At 43.4% G+C, this 17,051-nt stretch overlaps 1 protein-coding gene across 1 annotated transcript in view; it reads left to right on the top strand.

Annotated features, from left to right (window-relative positions):
- The window catches only part of LOC121948672 (titin), a 200,011-nt gene that overhangs the window by 91,179 nt on the left and 91,781 nt on the right, over window positions 1-17,051 (top strand). The window contains exons 90-110 of the mRNA XM_088083830.1: window positions 388-527; window positions 638-764; window positions 1,196-1,462; window positions 2,237-2,503; window positions 2,813-3,079; window positions 4,240-4,379; window positions 5,066-5,192; window positions 6,108-6,250; window positions 8,047-8,170; window positions 8,256-8,522; window positions 8,695-8,792; window positions 8,891-9,059; window positions 9,619-9,888; window positions 10,669-10,935; window positions 11,018-11,296; window positions 13,416-13,824; window positions 14,259-14,383; window positions 14,477-14,743; window positions 15,984-16,253; window positions 16,327-16,626; window positions 16,716-17,018. Of these exons, the coding sequence (XP_087939956.1) occupies window positions 388-527; window positions 638-764; window positions 1,196-1,462; window positions 2,237-2,503; window positions 2,813-3,079; window positions 4,240-4,379; window positions 5,066-5,192; window positions 6,108-6,250; window positions 8,047-8,170; window positions 8,256-8,522; window positions 8,695-8,792; window positions 8,891-9,059; window positions 9,619-9,888; window positions 10,669-10,935; window positions 11,018-11,296; window positions 13,416-13,824; window positions 14,259-14,383; window positions 14,477-14,743; window positions 15,984-16,253; window positions 16,327-16,626; window positions 16,716-17,018 (4,626 nt within the window). The remainder of the gene's footprint in view (window positions 1-387; window positions 528-637; window positions 765-1,195; window positions 1,463-2,236; window positions 2,504-2,812; window positions 3,080-4,239; window positions 4,380-5,065; window positions 5,193-6,107; window positions 6,251-8,046; window positions 8,171-8,255; window positions 8,523-8,694; window positions 8,793-8,890; window positions 9,060-9,618; window positions 9,889-10,668; window positions 10,936-11,017; window positions 11,297-13,415; window positions 13,825-14,258; window positions 14,384-14,476; window positions 14,744-15,983; window positions 16,254-16,326; window positions 16,627-16,715; window positions 17,019-17,051) is intronic.

Below are 17,051 nucleotides of genomic sequence, written 5' to 3'. Positions count from 1 at the left end.
AATACAGTACATACATGTCAATACATACATTAAAATATGAATTGGCGCCTCACAGAGGACATTGCGTCCGTAGTGCAGTTATGGAGGTAAAGTTTAGGAAAAGAAGCATAGTTCTGAATTTTGGTGATCCAGTCTGCGTCCTTACAGAGCGCTTAGAACTGCTTCTTTGTTAGAAATATTGGGTTATGTGTGAGTTCGCACCTTGCCTGGGTCACGGAGGCGAGCAGCCATGACGCGTAATTCTGGTTTCATATCAGCTGACAGTTTTCAGGACAGAGAGATTTTCACGTCTGATTTTTAGTGAATTGCGATCATCAGATCAGCACACAGCAGCATGAAAGCAGCTTCCTGTTTACGTCTCTAACAGTTTGGTCGTTTGTCCTCCAGCTCGTGACATCAAGGTTGTTCGGCCGATTTATGGCGTGGAGCTGTTTGATGGAGAGACGGCTCGTTTTGAGGTGGAGATCTCGGTGGACGATGTCCACGGCCAGTGGAAACTGAACGGAGAAGTCCTCGGTCCTTCCTCTGTGAGCAGCTCGTCTCCGTCCTCACAGGACATTCAGAGATTTATCTTTAACCGTCATTTTATGGCTAAACACTCGTCTGAGTTACGAATGACCGCTGTGTTCCTCCACAGGATGTCGACATCATCGAGGAGGGCGGCAAACACACACTCATACTCTACAACTGTAAAGTGCCGATGACCGGCGAGGTGTCGTACGCCGCCGCCAACGCCAAGTGTTCTGCTAACCTGAAGGTCAAAGGTAAACCGGTCGCAGGGTTACTTCATCCCCACGAGCTGTTTACTAAACGGATCATTCAGGTCACATCAGTCCAAATGTTTGTCAATTTGACGAATCTTTAAATTATATTTGTTTGTTTGTTTGTAAATTTCTGGCCCAAAGTCTGTTCCACTGTTTGAAAACATGAACATTTTCCCGAAGATAAACTGTGCTGATAAACATTAAACGACTGGAAGCATGTCACGGATCAGTCGATATCTGCTCCAAATTTAGTCTTTCGAAAAGATTTTGCAGCTTGTGTAATATGAATATGAATCTGAATAAAAAGGATGCTTTAATTTTAGTCTGCAGCTCTTTTTGTGTGTATTTAAGCATTTCTGTAACCCCATCGGTCAGCCTGAGTCAAGCTCTACAGGGTCAGAATAAAAACCTTTCTTCCTGTCTCCCATCAGAACTTCCTCTGAACTTCCTGACGCCGCTGAGCGATGTTCAGGTGTACGAGAAGGACGAGGCGAGGTTCGAGCTCGAGCTGTCGAGAGCTCCAAAGAGTTTCCGCTGGCTGAAAGGAACGCAGGAGCTGCAGAGCGATGACAAGTACCAGATGATCCAGGACGGAAATATGTTTGTTCTGCTGATCCGCTCGGCCGCCTACGACGACGAAGCCAAGTACATGTTTGAGGCTGAGGACAAGAGGACGACCGGCAAACTCATCATCCAGGGTAACAAAGGATTTCAGAAACAGCTCTTTTGGTTCCGTTTCTTTGGAGTTAAAACACATTAAACTGTCATTGGTTTAAATGTACAGATTACATGTTAATGAGGAATATTTTCCGTCTTCTAAAACTAATTTTTTAATTTGTTAACTCATTTACTTTTAGATTTTTAAGTTTATACTCAACCTTCGCAACTTTTAACGCAAATTGCGTTTGGATCCAAATTTAAACCTTTAATGTTTGGTCTTCAGTTTTCTAGTTTTGACCCTGAATTTGTTTTATTTCTGTTTGCACTGAAATTTTTGTATCAGGTTGTACCCTCAATTCTATCCACTTTCAACACAAAATTTGGGGGGTTTACCCAAATTTAAATGTCGGATCATTCATTTTTATAGTTTTGAATTTGTTTTGTTTTTATTGCACTTATTACTTATTACTTACTAATTTTGATTCACGTTTGGGCTCTCCTTAATTTTGTAGTTTTCACTCTGAATATGAGTGTTTTTACAAATGGAAAGGTTTGAATTACCGCCTCTCTTTAGGGGATTTTAACAGAAATTTGGGGGCTGTATCCAAATGTGTGGTTTGTAATGTTTAACTTTAATACATGATTTTTTTTTCTTTTTTTCAGAATTTGTATTTCGTACATTTTTTTACTTTTCTATGGAGAAACACAGAGCTGTTATGGTTGAGAAACTATCAAAATAAAGTAACAATAAACCATCTTTTAAAACGTAATCTGTATTTCAGATGTGTGACTGTTGTTTTTTTCGGCGGCAGGTATTCGTCTGGAGTTTGTCAAACCGATTAAAGATGTGACGGTGAAGGAACGTGAAACAGCTGAGTTCAGCGTGGAACTCTCCCACGACAGGATCCCAGTGGCGTGGTTCAAAAACGACATCCGCCTGCATCCCAGCAAGGTGGTGCACATGTCGGACCACGAAAAGGTCCACACGCTGGCCTTCAAGGAGGTCACCATCGACGACACGTCCATGATCAAAGTGGAGGCCATGGACAAGAGCATGACCGCCATGCTCACAGTCATCGGTCAGTGCCACTTCTCTGTCGCTGTTGAGCCTGTTTGGTTGTTGTTTGTGTGACTGGATTAAAATGTTCAGTCATTTTCTTAAAATTAAAGGCTCTGATCCAAAATGAATTTTGGTGACATAGGCAACTAACAACAAACAAAATGTCTCTTTAGTCCGTGTTTGAAGTGCTTTAAGTGCTGAAGGATTGAACCTTTGCTAGGAGAAGAATTAAAAACAGACTTTCAGAATTTGTTTATTAAGGAATAAACCTGATTTATTGAATACATACGTGCCCTTTTTAAAATAAAAGCGTCTTGTTTGTGTGCAGAGGGCGACCTGTATTTCACCACCAAGCTGCAGAACTACACGGCGGTGGAGAAGGATGAGGTGAAGCTGGTCTGTGAACTGAGCAAAGCCGTCGCTGATGTCAAATGGTTCAAGGACGGGAAGGAGATCACTCCCTCTAAGAACATTGCCATCAGCACCGACGGCAAGAAGCGCATCCTGATGGTGAGGAAAGCAGAGAAGACCAACATTGGAGAGTACACCTGCGACTGCGGCTCTGACAAAACCACAGCCAAGCTCAACATCGAGGGTAAATCATGACGTTCGGTTTTTGATGTGATCATCTGCAGGACAAAGCAGAGTGTCATCTGCGTACAAGTGGATATTTGTGTTAATTGTACTGTAGCATTATGAACACAATTTTATTTGGTGTGACTGATTTAGTGTGGATGAAACAAATGCAGAATCGTGTGCCGGGACAATAATGAATTAGTTTTTAGCAATTAAGCATTCTTGGTAAATCCAAGGATTAAAAGCAACAGAAGATTGTTGGCAGTCAAACTTTGAGATAACACACACATATCAAGAGTTCCTGATACTTTATTCATTTGATGAACATTTCGATTAGCTTCATCTCAGATTAAGAAAAAATGAGCTTCTGATGTACCGACACGAGTTTGATCATCTGCTGTAAAGAACGGAGGATCATCAGCTTTAGATGATTCATTTTTCAGACCATTTTTAAAACATCCTGCTTTTGTTTGAATTAAATCTAAATAAACTTGTTTTTATTTTAGACATTAGAGTCTACCAAACAAATGTAACATAATATAAACAGAGAAGAACAGAGGGCCAAGAGCAGAGCCCTGAGGAACACCATATTTGACTGCACTTTTTTATTTTAGATAAGTAAGACTTTCAGTTTGGTTTCTTTCTTGTCCCACAAGAGGAAATTAGTTCTGCAGTAAAGCAGCATAAAAAACCCTAACACTTTAGCCAAAAAGAAAGCCAAAAACAAAGAGTGATTCTTCATTTGCAAACTTTACGTGTTCAGCTCCAATAACAGCTGGTTAGACGACTGAACCCTTCAGCCTTTAGAGGGCAGCAGCAGCACTTTAGATAAGATAAGATCATCCTTTATTAGTCCCGCAGTGGGGAAATTCACACTGTTACAGCAGCTATGAGGTACGAAGAAGTATAAGCAGCAAAGGAACAATACAATAGTAAAAAAATCACAAATATAAAGATATTAAAATATTAAAATGTTAGATAATAAAAACAAGGTGCAAAAACAGTAACATAAATAAAATAAAATTACAATGTGCCAACAAAAACGGTCTAGAAAAAAATATAGAATTATAAGAAATATGTACACTAATTGCACATGGAGATAATTGCACGTGAAAAATTGCAAAAATTGCAAAATCAGTGACTCTTACTGATTGTTGTCTTCGTCTTCGTCCCCGTCAGAGCGCGACATCAAGGTGATCCGTCCTCTGTACAGCGTTGAGGTCACAGAGACAGAAACAGCCAAGTTTGAGACGGAGATCTCAGAGGAGGACGTGCACGGAAACTGGAAACTGAAGGGAGAAGCTCTGCATCAGTCCCCTGTGAGTCCACTTTTTCATAAATATATATATATTTATATGTACTGCTGCATAATAATACATTATACGGCATGATGCTACGACTTTATATATTATGTTTCTTACAGATGAGCCAAATGGATCATAACACAATCGCATCTATGATTTCAATTCAGATTTCAGGTTCTTTCACTGAACTTGAGTAATTTTGTTTGATTATTTTACTGCGTCACATTTGAAATACTTTTCATTGACTGTAGTTACTTTTCAAATTTAAAAGAAGTTTCTGTAAAACATCTCATCAGCTGACTAACTGTGATGCAGATGTGTTACAGACTAAACTGTCTCACAGAAAACATTGTTAACATTTACTTTGACAGTATTAAACTGTTGTTTTCAGGAATCCAGTTTTGGGAGCTGAATGGAGCCACTTTGCTCAATAAATTCTTTTACTTTTCAACATTTAATATATAAAAAACATTTTCCTGCTAGTACTCATCTTCTTTTTGAAAACATTTTTTTGAGTGATTTGTTCCTGTATTTCAGTCCATGCCGTGTTGATGGTTCACTTTAAGTGAAATCTCATTTTTATTGCGGACCTTTGCTTTTGAGTATTTTAATCGTGAACTCTTGTTTGTGTGACTCGAGTAAAACGTGTCACTTCCTGTTTCACATCGGAGATTTCTTCAAATGTTGCTCTTTGCTGTCAGGATGTCGAGATTAAAGAGGAAGGAACCAAACACATGCTGATCCTCTACAACGTCCGCATGGACATGGCTGGAGGCGTCGACTTCTCAGCAGCCAACGCCAAATCCAATGCTCAGCTCCGGGTCAAAGGTCAGAGCGCCTTTTAGTCTTATTTATTTTTAATTTCTTTAATGTTCCTCTTGTTTCTTTTCATCTTTGCTGTTTTTGTTTTTTCCACCGACAGTCCATCCTCAGAAAAAATAGGTAAAAATCATTTTTCATTTTATTTGTTTGAGCAAGTTGACGGCTCTCTCACATCTCTGGAGTCTTCCCGTTCTGTGACACGTCGTATTTGGCCGAAAAATGCATTTTAATAAAGTGATTTGTTTTTTTTTTTAAAGTTTTCTAATTTCTTGTTAATTTTTGGGTCCGGTCTTCTCCCACATATTTGAAAGACGTTAACCCATTTTGCTCTGTTTTCAGAGCGTTAAACTGTTGAAAATATGTTCTGTTTTTTTAATCGTTGTTACGATAAGAATGTCTCCGTTAATCGATTTCTCAAAAATAATTTAGTGCCCCTAAAATGCAAAAACGTCGCAGAAGAGTAAATAAAATGTGAGCTTTGACTGTTGTACAGACATGAATGGATGGATGAAGACTCTGCTAAAGCGTCAGATGGCCTTTTTTTGGGTTTCATTTAAACATCTGAAAGCTTTTTATTGATCTCTTTTAGTCGGAGCAGATTTTATTATTTCAGCTTGAAGTTTTGTTGGTGTTGGTTCAAACTCTTTTTTCAGCTCACAACTGCAAACTCAACATCAAACTGAAACCGACTTCAAATCTGGTCTCTGAGTCTTCAGCAGCTCAAAGTGTGGCGTGTCTCTGTCAGTCTTCAGCCAATCAGCCGCTGAGTTTATTTTAGCCGCTGAGGGTGTTATCAGAGACGCCGCTCTCTGATAGGACGAGCTCGACTCGGCTGCTCCACAAACTTTCAGACGGGAACAGACCTCGCCACTGATGCATGCTGGGCCGTCTGAGCCATGTCTTCTTCTTCTTGTCCTGCAGCTCGGTCCATCGGACTGCTGCGTCCTCTGAAGGACGTGACGGTGACGGCTGGAGAGACGGCCACCTTCGAGTGCGAGCTGTCATATGAAGGCATCGAGGTGGACTGGTTCCTGGGAGGACAGAAGATGGAGGCCAGCGATCGGGTCAGTCACGCACCAGCGCCACACACGGCACCTGAAACGCCTCACACGGCACCTGAAACGCCTCACACGGCACCTGAAACGCCTCACACGGCACCTGAAACGTCTCACACGGCACCTGAAACGCCTCACACGGCACCTGAAACGCCACGTATAACTCTCTCACATAACACATGAAAATGTTCAAATCCCGAAAAGAAAATCCCAAACCAAATATTTTTCCAGTTTATTTTCAACCTCCCTAGATTTGACCTTTTACACTGTAAAAAAATGTCCGTTTTTTTGATACTAGTAAAAAAATTAACCAGTTCAAAGAAATTGTTCCAGAATCATTTTCTTGATTTCATCTTTTACTAGTCAGTTAGTTTATTGATTAATTCATTGGCAACTTTAAATTTTAAAGTTAGAAGATAAATAAATCAATGGGCGGAGTTTATCTCATCTGTTTTCTAAACAAAAACAAATCTAGACTTGTTTTTAAAATCACTTCAGTGATGCGAGTGATTGAGATGATTGACAGGAGGAAAAAAACTGAAACAAAAGCTGAACTCTGGAATATAAAAACATCAGCTGATTTATTTTCATACAAATCACAACTCAACTTTATTTATAAAGCTGCTTCCATGCTTCACACAGCAACATCGAAATAGCAAAGATTTCACGATAACACAAACTAAGTTTGGCAAGAGCAGAAAAAAGAAAAACAAAAGAAAAAGAAAATAAATGAATAGACAAATAATAAGGTAAAAACCAATGATAAAAACGGTAATGACTGTAATGTTCCTCGCCATTAAGAAGCCAGATCGAAAAGGTTCGATCTTTAATCGACTTTAAAAAAGTGAGAACGTTTCTTCTGAGGGGAAAATCAAAGCAGCACTAAAGTTTGACACTGACATTTTTTACAGTGTGGAGGCTCTGAGGTCTCTGCTGCTGCTAAAAATACTCTCAGAGTCCAGAGACACTTATCTGAGACACTCACTGTCCACTCCTTATATAGACACACTGAGACAGACACAGAGACACAGACAGACACTGAGACACAGAGAGACAGACACAGAGACACAGAGAGACAGACACAGAGAGACAGAGAGACAGACACAGAGAGACAGACACAGAGACACAGACAGACACTGAGAGACAGAGAGACAGACACAGAGAGACAGACAAAGACACTGAGACAGAGACAGAGAGACAGACACAGGCAGAGACAGACACAGACAGAGACAGACACAGACAGAGAGACAGATACAGAGACAGAGACAGACAGAGACAGAGAGACAGACACAGACAGAGACAGACACAGACAGAGAGACAGATACAGAGACAGACAGAGACAGAGAGACAGACACAGACAGAGACAGACACAGACAGAGAGACAGATACAGAGACAGACAGAGACAGAGAGACAGACACAGACAGAGACAGACACAGACAGAGAGACAGATACAGAGACAGACAGAGACAGAGACAGAGACAGAGAGACAGACACAGAGAGTCTTTAAACCTGTTTTATTACATCTTATCAGTTCATCTTTGGTTAATTATCCTGTATATATATAAGTCCTGTATGGAGGACATTTGTCTGTGTAAAGTTAACTCTTTCTGTCGCGTTCAGATCAACAGAAAGAAAAATCATCATTTCAGACTTTTATTAGTTAATTTTTATCTGTTTTTATTTCACTGTAAACTGAAGACGTCACATTTCACATAAACTAATCAATAAGTGAATTTAAAACAGCTCAGTCAGTGATTATTGATCTGCTGATGGATTCGACGCGTCGCTGTGTTTGTCTCTGCAGGTGAAGACTCGGGTGGCGGGCCGAGTACACGCTCTGACCGTCAGAGACGTGAAGCTGTCAGAGGCCGGCGAAGTCAAACTGACCGCCAAAGACTTCCTGACGCAGGCTCAGCTCATCGTCAGACGTGAGACGCTCAAACGCGCCGCAGACAGCAAACGCATCACACCGGCGTTAACGGCGGGTAGTAATGTGTGTGTTTGCGGTTTCAGAGCCGCCGGTGGAGTTCACGAAACCGCTGGAGGACCAGACGGTGGAGGAGGAGGCGACCGCCACGCTGGAGTGCGAAGTGTCCAGAGAGAACGCCGAGGTGACGTGGTTCAGAGAGGGACAGGAGCTCAGGAAGACCAAGAAGTACGACATAACTGTCGACGGACGCAAGAGAGCGCTCATCATCCACGACTGCGCTCCAGAGGACGCCAAGATGTACACGTGTGACGCCAAAGACTTCAAGACTTCCTGTTTCCTGGAGGTCACACGTAAGCATGAAACTTTGACTTTTATTTCCATGTTTTCACAGTTGGAGTTGGGAGAATATATTTACATGGCGTCTTTGAAAAATGAGTGTAAATGTCAGCATGTTTGCATAAACTGTGTCTGACACCTAAAACATGAGATCACACATGGACGTGTGTGTGTTCGTGTGCTCAGCTCCTCACGTGGAGTTCACGAAGCCTCTGCAGGACGTGGAGGTCAAAGAGAAAGAATCTGCCAGGTTTGAATGTGAAGTGTCCCGCGAGACAGCCAAGGTGAGTCCTGCTGACCGATCAGCATCCAGCTCCGCCGTCGCTGTAGATTTAACGAAACGATTCTCCTGATCCACGAAGAAACACGGTTTGTATTTCAGGTTCGATGGTTCAAAGACGGCAGCGAGATCAGGAAAGGAAAGAAGTACGAGATCATCGCCAAAGGCGTTCAGAGGATCCTCATCGTCCACAAGTCCGTGTTTGACGACGAGGCCGAGTATGAGTGCGACGCCAGGACCTCCAAGACGTCGGCGCTGCTCACTGTCATCGGTGAGGAACGCTCCACACGTGCTGATGTTTGGTCATGTAATCGATGAGTTTATCAGTCAGAGGACAGAGGACAGAGGACAGAGGACATACGCTCACAGCTGACACAGCTCACTTTACTACAATATACTTTACTATACTTTACTACATTACTACAAACAAACTATTTTATTTTACTACAAATTTCCTTTGAATAAAGCGACCTGAAACAAAGTCAACAGGAAGGAAAGAAGCTTTAGCACCACAGGTGTGGACTCGAGTCACGTCACGTCACGTCACGTCACGTCACGTCACGTCACGTCACGTCACGTCACGTCACGTCACGTCACGTCACGTCACGTCACGTCACGTCACGCCACGCCACGTCACGTAACGTGACGTCAGGTCGCGTCACGTCACGTCACGTCACGTCACGTCACGTCACGTCACGTCACGTCACGTCACGTGCATCATGACTTGTTGAGGACTTGAAACTCCAGTTTAGGACTCGTTAGTACATGTAACATTATAAGGTCAGACTCCACCCCCTCTTTAACCATCTCTGTCCTGTGATTGGTCGCAGAGGAGGCAGCCAGGTTTACCAAGAACCTGTCCAACGTGGAGGGGACAGAGACAGACAGCGTTAAGATGATCTGCGAGGTGTCCAAGGCCAGCGCCGAGGTCACATGGTACAAAGGGGACGAGGAGCTGCCCGAGGGCGGACGCTACGACCAGGTCCTGGACGGGCGCAAGAGGATCCTGATCATCCAGGACCTGAGGATGGAGGACGCCGGCGAGTACAACTGCAGGCTGAGTCCCACCGTCAGGACGTCCGCCACGCTCAAACTCAACGGTACCGTAACCAATCAATACGTCAATCAATACAAATATATCAATAAATACTTCAGTCAATACGTCAATCAATACAAATATATCAATAAATACTTCAGTCAATATGTCAATCAATACAAATATATCAATAAATACTTCAGTCAATACGTCAATCAATACAAATATATCAATAAATACTTCAGTCAATACTTCAATCAATACAAATATATCAGTAAATACTTCAGTCAATACGTCAATCTATGCAAATACTTCAGTCAACATGTCAGCCGATACACGTACATCAATAAATACTTCAGTCAACACGTCAATCAATACAAATACATCAATAAATACAGCAGCTCTGTACATGTTGCTAAGATTTTAGGACATTTGTAGGAATTTAGCACATTTTTAGGATATTAGGACAGTTTTAGGATTTAAGTACATTTTTAGTATTTTGGTGCATTTTTAGGGTTTGAGCACATTTTTAAAACTTGACAACATTTCCAGGATTTCAGGATTTTTCTAAGATTTTTGGACGTTTCTAGGGTTTTAGGACATTTTTAGGATGTAAGCAGGACATTGGCGTCTTAGCTAGGCCCCCTGTGGGGGGATGTGGGGGCTCTTTGTTGATGCGGTTTTGTGCTCTCTGGCACCTTCTGTAACTAAAATTACAAAACTGCTCTCAGTGTGAGTCACTTTATGTTTCTTAATGAGTCCTTAAAGGCCATCAGCTGAGTATCGCTGCCTTGTATCATTAATGCGATGTAAAATAACCGCTCTCTCTTCTTCTTGTGTCCAGAGCTGGCGGCGGAGTTCATCGCCCGTCCTCAGAACCAGGAGGTGGTGGAGGGCGAGAAGGCGGAGTTCGCCTGCTCCGTTTCCAAGGAGACCTACGAGGTGAGGTGGTTCAGAGGAGACAAGGAGGTGGAGAGCGGGGACAAGTACACGATCGTCAGCGAGGGAAAGAGAAGAGCTCTCATTGTGAAGAGCTGCGAGCTGAAGGATGAGGGAGGCTACGTCGCCCACATCGGCGCCGTTAAAGCCTCCGCCGACCTGTATGTGATTGGTAAGACCTCTTCTTCTCCCACTTCCTGTTCGGTGATTTCAGAGTAAAGGTCCGTTGTTAATGAGGTAGTTTTGTGCTGCAGAGAAACTGAGGATCATCACGCCGATTAAAGACACGGAGGTGAAGGAAGGAAGTGAGATTATGTTCAACTGCGAGGTGAACACGGAAGGCACCAAGGCCAAGTGGCTGAAGAACGAGGAGACCATCTTTGAGAGCAGCAAGTACATGATGCTTCAGAGGGACAACGTCTTCTCCCTGAGGATCAAAGACGCCCAGAAGGCCGACGAGGCCTCCTACACCATCAGCCTGACCAATCAGAGAGGAGAGCACGCCAAGTGCACTGCCGGCGCCAGAGTGGCAGGTAGGTGCAAGGATGTACCAGCAGTTCACCTGTTTCAGGTTTTAACCCCCCGTGTCGCAGACACCCGTCAGCACAGGCAACACGTCGGTCCATCTCCTTCGTCTGAAGGCATCATCTCAAGAACACACAGAGAGTATAAATTCACTTCCACCGGGACAAAACGATGTACCGACCGGGATTTGGTGGTCAAATGTCAAGGTCACTTTTAGCTTCCTTGTGTTTTATTCTTGTGAACATGTTATCTCCAGAACGCACTGAAAGAATTTTCCTTTAAATTTGGCACAAACGTCCAGTTCAGGTTCAGGTGACTTTGTTTGTGGCTGTAGGTTGATTTGGTTTTCGGTATAAAGTGTGAGGCGTCCATGAACACAGTTTTTTTCAGTCCCCACAGGCAACATTCAGGATAAAACATGACAAGACGATAAAAGATTAAACAATTAAAGTGCCCCAGTGCTCATTAAAATGTTAAAATGTAATAAATACCAATAATAACACTAAACTATAAAAGCAAACCTTAAATAAAAACAATCAATAAATCATAAAAACAGGCTCCAAAATGATCCTGTGCACTTTGGTACAATCTTCCTGCAGATTGTTCAGCTAAGTGACGGCAGCTTAAAGATGAACTTACTACATTTTGGTGACCAAAGGTCAAGGTCATCGTGACCTTGTACTTCTCATTTTCGTGAATGCAATATCACAAGAACACCTTCAGAGAATTTCATTAATTAATCAATTAATTTTGGCACAAACGTCCGGTTGGACTCGATGATGAACTGAGTAGATTTTGGTGGTTAAAGGTCACTGTGGAGTTTCCTCATGTTTGGTCATAGCTCAAGCACTCATACGCATACATACATACATACATGCATACATGCATACATATGTGCATACATGCATACATATGTGCATACATACATACACACATTCATACATACATACGTACATACATACATACATGCATACATACGTGCATACATGCATACATACATACATACATACACATTCATACATACATACGTACATACATACATACATGCATACATACGTGTATACATACATGCATGCATACATACATACATACGTGTATACATACATGCATACATACATACATACGTGTATACATACATACATACATGCATACATACATACGTGTATACATACATACATACATACATACATACATACATACGTGTATACATACATACATACATACATACATGCATGCATACATACGTGTATACATACATACATACATGCATACATACATACATACGTGTATACATACATACATACATACATACATACATACATACATACATACGTGTATACATACATACATACGTGTATACATACATACATACATACATACATACATACATACATACATACATACATACATACATACATACGTGTATACATACATAAATACATGCATGCATACATACATACGTGTATACATACATACATACATACATACATACATACATACATACATACGTGTATACATACATACATACATACATACATACGTGTATACATACATACATACATACATACATACGTGTATACATACATGCATACGTACATACATACATACATACATGCATACATACATACATACGTGTATACATACATGCATACATACATACATACATACATACATACATACATACATACATGCATACATACATACATACGTGCATACATACATACATGCATACATACATACATACGTGCATACATACATACATGCATACATACATACATGCATACATACATAATTATGACAAATTGCACAAAAAATTCAACAGGATAAAATGATGAAGTGATGTATCCAAAAGGTCAAAGGTCGGTTTCAGTGTGACGTCACACCATCACTCAGCATGATAACTGAGGAGCAGAAAAGAAGAAACTTAAGTGAGGATCTGCTGCTTCTGAAGCGTCCGTGTTTTAGGATTTGTAGCTTCTTTACAAAAACATTCACAACTGAGGTGTTTTTTTACTGCCGTGGTTTGACGGTGTCACACAGACTTAAACGGTGGTCATTCTGGAGTATTTCTGTCATGTTGGTGATGAACGTAACACTCTGGTTTGTGTCTGCTCTGCGCCTCCGCAGAGGAGAAGCTGAGGTTCTTGGAGCCCATCGAGGACATCGAGACCCAAGAGAAGAAGACCATCAGCTTCGTCTGTAAGGTGAACCGGCCTGAGGTGACGGTGAGGTGGATGAAGGCCGGGCAGGAGGTGACGCTCAGCAAACGCATCGTCTACAGAGCTGACGGCCTGAAGCACACACTGACCATCAAGGACTGCGTGATGGATGACGAGGGCGAGTACACCGCCGTGGTCGGAGATGACAAGTGCGCGGCCGAGCTGATAATCAGTGAAGCGCCAACCGACTTCACGGCGCAGCTCAAGGACCAGACCATCACCGAGTTCGAGGACGCTGAGTTCACGTGCAAGCTGAGCAAAGAGAAAGCCGCTGTGAAGTGGTACAGAAACGGACGAGAGATCAGAGAGGGACCGAGGTACGCCGCTCTGAAGGGACAGTAGATCCCGCAGAGGACACAATCCACTTGTCCTCTGAAATGTCTCTGGGGTTTCAAGTAAAAATGTTCAGATAGCAGTTTTCCAAATTCTGACACAAAGCAGGTTTCCATCACAGATTTGCACAAAACTTAAGAGATATTTAGTAAATGTTGATAAATCTGAACATGTAGCTGACTGAAAGGCGAGCCCCTTATACGTGGGAGCAGCCACGCATGAGGGATTTCTGGGAGATAGTCCACGATTTCAGAGGAAAAACTTTTTTTGCAATAAATTGGAGGGTTTTTTTAAACTGACGTTTCCATTTTATATTTACAATTCCAGCTTGTGCAGTTTGATGGTTAATGGGAACCTGGCTGGGGATTCCGATACAGTGAAGCTTTGCCTCTGACATGTTTGTCTCGTGTTGTCGCAGGTATCACATGGAAAAAGAAGGGAAGATGTGCAGACTGATCGTCAAGGTGTGCAGACCGGATGATGAATGTGAATATGCCTGCGGCGTGGACGAGAGGAGGACCAGAGCCAGGCTCTTTGTTGAAGGTAAACTCTTCAAACCTCCGTCTCCTTCTCTTCTCAGGGGATTAATTGTCCTTTGAATCCTCACGTGTGTCCGTCTGTCCATCCGTCCTGCAGAGACGCCGGTGGAGATTGTTAGACCTCCTCAGGACGCCTTCGAACCTCCGGGCTCAGATGTGGTTTTCGAGGTGGAGCTGAACAAGGACAGAGTGGAGGTGAAGTGGATGAGGAACAACATGATCATCGTCCAGGGAGACAAATACCAGATGATCAGCGAGGGAAAAGTCCACAGGCTGCAGGTCTGTGAGATCAGACCCCGAGATCAGGGAGAGTACAGGATCGTGGCCAAAGACAAGGATGCCAGGGCCAAGCTGGAGCTGGCAGGTCAGTCCACACTCAGACGGCTTCTGGTCAGCATGTTAGCTTTTATTTAACCAGAAAAAAAACCTGTTGAGGTAAGAAATCTCCTTTCAAGAGTGACAGAAGTTATAGACAGAAAACATGGAGAAAAACGACAAAATCAAAATCTACAATTTCAAAACAAACAATTTAAAACACAAAAAGAACACAAAATAAACTTTCCACAAGGAAGTTAGAAAAAGTAAATAACTGAACCATAAAAACAAGAAAAATGAAAAGATCGGCTCAGATCCACCCTGACGTCGGCCTGTAGAAGAGGACATGGGGGTCGATCGCTGCAAAAGCATCACCAGCAAATCCATAGTGTCCCTCTGCCACAGCGACCTGTGGGCCGCTCCGCTCGTGCTGCAGCTGCACAGCATGTTTTTTTGGCAGTTTTGGGGCACACATAAAAGTTGATATATTTTCAACTTTTATGTGGATTAGGGTTTCAGAGCGGAGTCACTCTGCTCATCTGTGTCACTTTTGGCCGTGTGCTCGCAGCACAACGCTACAGGCGCTCCCAGCTGTTTTTCCAGATGTGCTTCCAAGACATTTTTGGAGCGTTCTTGACTGGCCTGATGCATTTCGGTGTGATCGCCCCCATCCAAAAGTCCTGCAGCAGCCGGAACCCCTTAAACAGCCTTGAGGAACCACAGAGTGCAGCTTTAAGTCTTCCTGCAGAAGACTCCACAGATTCAGAGCTGCACACGAGGTCTCTTTAAACTCCGTACGAACCCTTTACTGAAAATAGGAACCAGCTCTGTGGATGGAGAGCAGCCATTTTCAGTTAGTTTTCCGAATGTAGACACATAAATATGCTGACAGCAGGCGAAGAACAGCTCTGTAAGAGAACACCGATGAAGAAGTTTTAAAGACACCCAGCCGACCCGAGCATGCAGGATACAGTGATGAGACAGTGAATGATCAGTCATCAAACTGATCAATTATGCTCACAAAGATATGCATTAAAATTCCCTTTTCTGGAGCCCCTTACCCCCTGAGTCATGTTCAAATAGACCATACATTTTCTCCTTTCAAGAACGTTACTCTTTTTCTGAGGTGGACTTCCAGTTTTGTAAAGAATCTGGAAATCTTAAAAATCAGAGGCAGAAACTGATTTTTAAAAAAGTTAATTTAAAGTCACTGTCAGAAAATAGGATGCAGAAACCTTTACAGGCTGATCATCAGGTCACTAAACAATGAAATAAAATCTCCCCTGCAGCTGTTCCAAAGATCAAAACCACCGACCAGAATCTGGTAACGGATGCCGGTAAGCCCTTCATCATGAGCGTACCCTATGACGCCTACCCTCGCGCGGACGCCGAGTGGTTCTTCGAGGGCGCCAGTCTGCCCGTCCAGAACATCGACACCTCCACCGACAGGACCGAGTTCAGGCTGAAGAGCCCCAGCAAGGAGGACCAGGGCCGCTACCGGGTGGTGATCCAGAACAAGCACGGCCAGGCAGAGGCCTTCATCAACCTGGACGTCATCGGTGAGTCTGTGATTTTGTACTCCAGGTGTGCCTGTGGATGTCACAGTATTTTTTAAGTGTTGGTTGTTTCCAGACGTCCCGGGACCTGTCAAGAACCTGCGGGTGGTTGACACTGCCGATGGTGAGGTCAGTTTGGCCTGGGAGGAGCCCGAGAGCGATGGCGGCAGCAAAATCATCGCCTACGTGGTGGAGAGACGCGACGTGAAGCGTAAGACCTGGACACTGGCCACAGACCGCGCTGATACTCCAGAGTACTGCGTCAGCGGCCTCCAGAAGGACTCTTTCTACCTGTTCAGGGTCTGCGCTAGGAACAGAGTCGGCAGCGGGCCCAGTGTCGCCACTGAGGACGCCGTCCAGGCCAAGAACAAGTTTGGTAAGTACTGTCCAAAGATGGCCGCTCACATTCAAACACCGTATTTCCGCTCTTCAGTTGAATCAGATTGTTTGTTTTTCTCCCTTCAGACGTTCCTGACGCTCCGGAGAACGTCGCTGTTGGCACGGTGAACAGGTTCGGTGCCACCGTCTCCTGGGAGCCTCCGCTGAACGATGGCGGCTCCGAGATCACTGCCTACGTGATCGAGCTCCGCGACAGGACCTCGGTGAAATGGGAGGCTGCCATGGTCTGTGGCGCCAATGACCGCTCGGCTACGCTGAACGACGTAGTGGAGAACAAGGAGTACATCTTCAGGGTGCGGGCGGAGAACAAGGCCGGCATCGGCAGGCCCAGTGCCGCCACCGCACCCGTCAAGATCATGGATCCCATCGGTGAGAGAAAACTGTCCAATGTTTGCCTGTTCT

The sequence above is a fragment of the Plectropomus leopardus genome, chromosome 10 (assembly GCF_026936395.1).
Source record: "Plectropomus leopardus strain MGB_pleo_1.0 chromosome 10, ASM2693639v1, whole genome shotgun sequence".
Lineage (NCBI taxonomy): Eukaryota > Metazoa > Chordata > Actinopteri > Perciformes > Serranidae > Plectropomus > Plectropomus leopardus.
The sequence above is the reverse complement of the archived record's forward strand: the minus strand, read 5'-3'. Positions and strand labels throughout refer to the sequence as shown.